The 7,270-nt window shown below is 37.7% G+C and overlaps 1 protein-coding gene across 1 annotated transcript in view; it reads right to left on the reverse strand.

Moving 5' to 3' along the window:
* Positions 1 to 4,016: 4,016 nt before the first annotated feature.
* Positions 4,017 to 7,270, reverse strand: part of drd4-rs (dopamine receptor D4 related sequence) — a 23,408-nt gene continuing 20,154 nt past the window's right edge. Inside the window, exons 5-7 of the mRNA XM_016550720.1 lie at positions 7,171 to 7,270; positions 6,477 to 6,801; positions 4,017 to 4,515 (exon numbers count right to left, since the gene is read on the reverse strand). The exon at positions 7,171 to 7,270 is cut by the window's right edge and continues 279 nt beyond it. Coding sequence (XP_016406206.1) covers positions 4,313 to 4,515; positions 6,477 to 6,801; positions 7,171 to 7,270 — 628 coding nt within the window. The 3' untranslated portion in view covers positions 4,017 to 4,312. The remainder of the gene's footprint in view (positions 4,516 to 6,476; positions 6,802 to 7,170) is intronic.

A 7,270-nucleotide genomic window follows, 5' to 3' on the forward strand; every position in this document is an offset into this window, starting at 1 on the left:
TGGCGAAAATGATTCCATACTTTAAAGGGATAGTTCACCCAAACATGAAAATTCTGTCTCACCCTCATGTTGTTCCAAACCCGTAAGACCTTTGTTCATCTTCAGAACACAAATTAAGATATTTTTGAGGAAATCTGAGATCTTTCTGACCCTCCATAGAGAGCAATGCAACTGAAATGTTCACAGACCCAGAAATATAGTACGGACATCGTTAAAATAGTCCAAAATAGTATTGTCGTAGCTTTGAAAAATTATGGTTGAACCACTGATGCCACATGGACTATTTTAACAATGTCCTTACTACGAGTCAAAAAGGCTCTCGGATTTCATCAAAAAATATCTTCATTTCTGTTCCGAAGATGAACGAAGGACTTACAGGTTTGGAACGACATGAGGGTGAGATATTAATGACAGAATTGTCATTTTGGGTGAACTATCCCATTAAAGATAATAGACAAATTGAAAGTTACAAAACTCTAATGTGTTTTTTTTAAGTGCAAAGTCACCGATTGCCAAATTAGCAGCTTTAAACACTCTCCTGTGGAGTTTGAGGCTCTCACACAGAGTTAAATTCAGTTCTCTGTAATGTGACAGTGCCCACTTCACACCAAACATCTGTGATGCCTATAATCCAGCACAGAAGTTCCAGTAAATTAACATCACTTGTACTTCCGACTCATTAACCGATTCTCATTAACGGATGATTTGACATTTAATTTGTGCGCGACGGCCGCTAAGTGTTATAAATGGCTAGAAAGCTCTGACTCCTGACCTGCCCTTCAGCATGGCCCCTCTGCTCCACCTCGCTGTGCCTTGTTTCCGTGGTTACTTGCAAATCCGCCGGCGCTTACACAATCCTTTTAATCTATTTTTGTGTACCGCTGAGAGTGTGGACACCCACTTTCCGCATGAGGCATGGAGGAGTCATCAACCCTGGTTAAACAGACCAGCATGCGGCTTATTCCCACTGCGGGATCTTTTGTACTCAAATAAAACCACAACAAAACAATGAATACCAGCTGACTGTTTACATCTCGCAGAACTCGTCATGTCAGCTGGAGATCTTTTTCCGACAGACTATCAGCAATCAGAACATCCTTCTTCACAATACAAGGTTTTTATGAAGACTCCTTGATCTGAATTTCCTGCCTGACGCTATATAAAACACAAATTGCCCTGATTTCCTCTGTCAGTCTTTCTTGTGTTCTCATCTGGGCTTTGACAGCTGTGTTTATAGGGCAGTTGTCTAATGGAGGGTTGGAGCATCAAGTCTGAGGGAGAACTGCATGATTGCTAGTATATATCTGCTTGTGAACGCTGCCATATTCATTCCCACTGACAAACGAGACAGTTCACCCAAAATCAGTTGTCACTCACCCTCAAACTCGTAATTGTGTGCTTTTTGGAGCCCTTGGTCACTATGAACAGCCATTGTATTGCATATAGGTTTGGAATAATATGAGGTTGAGACAGAATTTTCATTTTGGGAACTATTTATCTGATGAGTACAGATATAGTGCTCTGGGGCGCCTCAATTGTGATTTGTACATCGCAGGATACATGGTGTCTCAAATCTACTTATGATTCATAGATATGAATCAGTGTTCGGCTCAAAGGGTTGGAATATTGTGGAGTGCTTTTCGGGATGTCATCCTGTGATTGTTATCGTTGTTGTAAACATGCTGAGCGTCTCAGTCTGGCTGTTTCCTTGGAGTGTGGAGCCTGCATTATGGCAATCCTATTAAAAAAATGCAATATTCAGTAGTTTTTCTGCAATATAGACAACAAATCTTAAAACAAAAAATATATATTTTCTCACTTGGTCTGTGGTTGCAATTTAAAATCCTGCCTTATGAAATGTACATTTATTATGAAGAACTTTGAATGATTGTTTATATACAGTACCGTTCAAAAGTTTGGGGTCAGTTTGATTATTTTTATGGTTTGAAGTCTCTTATTCTCACAAAGGCTGAATTTTTAATTAAAAAGGAAGTAAACACAGTAATAGTAATTTAAAATAACTGTTTTCTGTTGTAATTTATCAAATGTAATTTATTCCTGTGATGGCAAAACTGAATTTTCAGCAGCAATTACTTCAGTGTGATATGACATCCCTCAGAAATAATTTTAACATGCTGATACGACATTATTAAAAATGTTGAAAACAGTTGTGCTGCTTAAATTTTTATTTTCTGTCTTATATTCAGATTAGCATTTATTTGAAAGTTACTTATGTAACTTTATAAAAGTCTTTCTTATCACATTTGTGACCCTGGACCACAAAACCAGTCTTAAGTCGCTGGGGTATATTTGTAGCAATAGCCAAAATTTACACAGTATGGATCAAAATTATTGATTTTTCTTTTATGCCAAAAATCATTAGGATATTAATTAAAGATCATGTTCCATGAAGATATTTTGTAAATTTCCTACCGTAAATAAATAAAAACTTCATTTTTGATTAGTAATATGCATTGCTAAGAACATAATTTGGACAACTTTAAAGATGATTTTCTCAATATTTTGATTTTTTTGCACCCTCAGATTCCAGATTTTCAAATGGTTGTATCGCGGCCAAATCTTCCCCCGTCCTAACATTAAAGATCATGTTCCATGAAGATATTTTGTAAATACCGTAAATATATTAAAACTTAATTTTTGATTAGTAATATGCATTGCTATGGACCTCATTTGGACAACTTTAAAGGCAATTTTCTCAATATTTAGATTTTTTGCGCCCACAGATTCCAGATTTTCAAATACTTGTATCTCAGCCAAATATTGTCCTATCATAAATGGAAAGCTTTCAGATGATGTATAAATCTCAATTTCCAAAAATTGACACTTACAACTGGTTTTGTGGTCCAGGGTCACATTTGATCAATTAAATGTGTTCTTGCTAAATAAAAGTATTTAAAAAAATGATTACCAACCCCAAACTTTTAAACTGTAGCGTATATATTTGCATCCAGTGAAGTCCAAAAGGATGAGACTACACATGCAAAGTATTATATTTTACAATTTTATTTATTTATTCAAATTATATTACAATAGTAAAGTAAAATTAAGATGAATTTCACAAATCATAAATTCAATCCCAGATTGTTAGTGTGGTCTCAGATTTATGAAGCTCACTGCTTATATATTTGTACAGTTTAAGCAGTAAAGCACATACATCTCCATAAAGTGACAGATGCACTGATGATCCTGTACAAGAACAGCAATACTCATTCCACAAGTCTCTTTACAACACTGATTCTTAGAAGCACAATTACTATAATCCACCCCAGATAATACCCACAATCCCCATGCCATTATGCAATTTATTACCAGTCACTGCTGAGCACATCTACAGTACACATTTTGTGAATCACACTTGCAACAAAACTAAAGTGGCAGACTGCGTGCACCAGGGCAGAGAAAGGCATCCAATGATTTTGGCAACTGTATATACACCTTCAACAGTTGGCACATTTTCCTCTTTGTATGAAGCCACAGAATTAACTTCTTAACAGCGTTTGTTCTAACTAAAGGTGACGTAGGTATGAAAATTAGATCTTTCCCTGGCTCTGTTTACATGGTTTTACAGGGCTTAGTTCATTTTGTCTGGGAAAATTTAGTAATAAACATTCTCACCATATGCACCTTTAAGAATCGATGGCTGTGTTCGGAATAGCATAAGCATACTAGCATACCTCTAGTAGACAACATATTTCTTGTATTAGTATAGCAGTATTCTAGTATATAATATGCATGTGTGAAGAATACATGAGCACATGCTTGAAATAAAAGCGCACTGCGACTGTATTTGAGATGATAACTGAACTGTACTTGAAGTAAACATACAATGTGTCAAGTTCTGCAACTGTTTAAATATGTTTAGCATTCCATATCGCATACAATTTTTAAGAAAATTCATTTAAAAATAATTAAATCAACACTGATACCAATCACATATCAAACACAGACAACTGTTATCTTCAATGTGGACGTTTTCACATATTTTATGCCTCTGGGCTATGAAATCAACAGTATTCTGTTATCTACTGTAGTGTTCAAGCAATAATTTTTACAAGAAAATGTTCGGTTAACTAAGGCATCAGAAGTTTTCCTCAATGGTACATTCCACTGCGCATTCAGTCTTTTCGGTAATCCATTGTTTTGTAATGTTCAGTTTTCTTAAAGCATTCCTTTGCTTGGAGACCACTGTTTACACGGATCATCTAGGTGTTTTTTTTTTTTTTAATCATTGTTGTTTGAATTATTTAATGATTCATCTTGAATTTAGGCTTGTGCTAAAGAGCGTTCGGCCTCAGGAGCGACAGCAGAGCAGTTTGTGAAAGACGTTCCTGAACTCCACATTGAAGGCAGTGTAGATGATGGGGTTGACGGCGCTGTTCACGTAACCAAGCCATGTGACCACACTGATCAGCGTCGGCCCGATGTCACATGACTCGCACAGCGCCTTAGTCACATGGACCACGAAGAAAGGAGTCCAGCAAGCCAGAAACACACCTGGAGAGGAGAAGATCATGTTAGGAGTTTATGTATACCCTTACATTGGTAATTCATTCAACTCTTTCATGTGCATGACTGAACAGACTAACCATTTCTGGATCGATGTGCCTGATTTTTTTTTTTTCACCACTATAAGAGTGTCAGTTATCTTTTTATTCGGCTTTTGTATTTTTATTGTTATATTGCAGCATGCTGATTTCACACCAAGATTTCAGTCTTTGTAAGTTGTGCGGGAAACAATGGTGACAATATGGTCAGTGCTTTCATTGCCCTGGAAACAGCTTTATACTTGACCACCTGATGGCTGTCATTTAGTTCTAATTTCTGCTTACGCATTTATTCATGACTTGATTCATTATTTTCAGGTAAATGAACATTCAAATACACTGATGGATACCCGCACAGTCTTGATTTTAAAAACCTCAGATCACGGCAAGGCACTTTGAGTGTTTGAAAAGACCAGCATGGCTGCTCACCAGCATTTGTTTTGGATGCTGGAGTCCCTTAAAATCATCTTAAAGGGACAGTTCACCAAAAAAAAAAAAAAAAAAAATTGTTGTCATAATTTACTCGAACACTGTCTAATTTCATATCAGACGTTTAGGAGTATGTTCATGATGCCCCCAAGATGTTTTCAAGCATCTATGCTCAATCCAAATATGCTGATTGTCTCTTTTTGCATGCAGAGTGCTGACAAACGATTAATCGCAATTAATCGCATCCAAAATGAAAGTTTTTGTTTACATAATACATGTGTGCATACTGTCTATATTTATTATGTATATATGTATTCACACACATACGTACAGTATATATTTTGAAAATATTTACATGCATTTACATGTCTATATTTATATTCATATAATTTATATTATATATAAATATATTTAATATATAAACATAAAATTTTTCTGAAATATACTGTATACATGCATGTGTGTATTTATGTATACATAATAAATATACATAGTAGACACACATATATTATGTAAACAAAAACTTTTATTCTGGATGCAATTAATCGCGATTAATCGCATGACAGCACTAAGTTTACATGAATCCCTTAAGCAAAAATTCCTTAGTCAACCAAAAGGAAATTAAACCAGATCAAGAAACACAAAAAAACTAATTCAATTTTAATATGCAGCTTAAAATGCACATAAAGCTGCTTTTATGGAAGCACGTTTCTGCCACTGAATAAAAAATAAAAAGGTAATTGTGACTTTTTCTAACAATTCTGACATTTTTTCTCACAATTGGGAGTTTACATCTCGCAATTTTGACCTTTTCTCTCAGAATTGTGTACTACAGAGTTGCAATTCTGACTTTTTTCTCAGAATTGTATGATATAAACTCATAATCGCAAGTTATAAAGCCTGAATAGCTGGATATAAACTGGAAATTGCAAGAAAAACTAGCAATTCTGACTTTTTTTATTCATTTATATCTCACAATTCTGACTATATTTCTCAGAATTGCGAGTTTATATCACACAATACTGACTATATAACTCAAAATTGCGAGTTTATATCTCACAGTTCTGAGAGAAAGTGTCAGAATTGTGAGTTTGTATCATGCAATTCTGAGAAAAAAGTCAGAATTGTGAGATATAAACTATATAAAAAAGTCAGAATTGCAAGGTAAATTCACAATTCTGACTTTTTTATATAGTTTATATCTCACAATTCTGACTTTTCTCGCAATTGCGAGTTTGTATCCCGCTATTCTGGCTTTATAACTCGCAATTATGAGTTTATATCACGCAATTCTGAGAAAAAGGTCAGAATTACGAGGTGTAAACTCGCAATTGTGAGAAAAAAAGCCAGAATTGTGAGATAAAAAGTCGCAATCACCTATTTTTATGTTTTATTCAATGGCAGAAACGGGCTTCCATATGCTTTAGAAATGTATGTTGTGAAAAGCACAATAACAAAAAATTGAATTGAATTGATACATACCCACAACCACGGGCAGCACCTTCATTGCCTTCCGCTCTCGTCCGCTCACCCTGTTGCTCTTGCTGTGGCGGCGTCCCGTATGACGGCGATGGTTCTTCCCTACACCATTCTCCCATCCGCTCTCATCCTCGGTGGCACGCTCAGGGTTCTCTGCGTCCGAAACACTGTCCATCTGGGTGGTCATGGGGTCACTCTCTGCTGCCGGCGTCTGACCTTCTGCCTGCTCATCTGTGGTAAGAGTAACCGGGCTGGCTGGGGAGATTGGAGTCGTCGGGGTAGTGGTGAGAGATGTCGGACTCAGACCTGCAGGCATGAGGTACACCACCTTCTCCCTCGCCCGTCCCTTCTCCTTCTGTAGAGCTGCTCCTAGTCGCAAAGACAGGCTCCTACGCCCTCTGGGACGCTCTCGTCCGCTCACCCTGTTGCTCTTGCTGTGGCGGCGTCCCGTATGACGGCGATGGTTCTTCCCTACACCATTCTCCCATCCGCTCTCATCCTCGGTGGCACGCTCAGGGTTCTCTGCGTCCGAAACACTGTCCATCTGGGTGGTCATGGGGTCACTCTCTGCTGCCGGCGTCTGACCTTCTGCCTGCTCATCTGTGGTAAGAGTAACCGGGCTGGCTGGGGAGATTGGAGTCGTCGGGGTAGTGGTGAGAGATGTCGGACTCAGACCTGCAGGCATGAGGTACACCACCTTCTCCCTCGCCCGTCCCTTCTCCTTCTGTAGAGCTGCTCCTAGGCGCAAAGACAGGCTTCTACGGCCTCTGGATGGGCGGTGGAGGTGCGACCTTCTA

This window comes from Sinocyclocheilus rhinocerous, unplaced genomic scaffold, assembly GCF_001515625.1.
Source record: "Sinocyclocheilus rhinocerous isolate Xijiao unplaced genomic scaffold, SAMN03320098_v1.1 scaffold3117, whole genome shotgun sequence".
Classification (NCBI taxonomy): Eukaryota; Metazoa; Chordata; class Actinopteri; order Cypriniformes; family Cyprinidae; genus Sinocyclocheilus; species Sinocyclocheilus rhinocerous.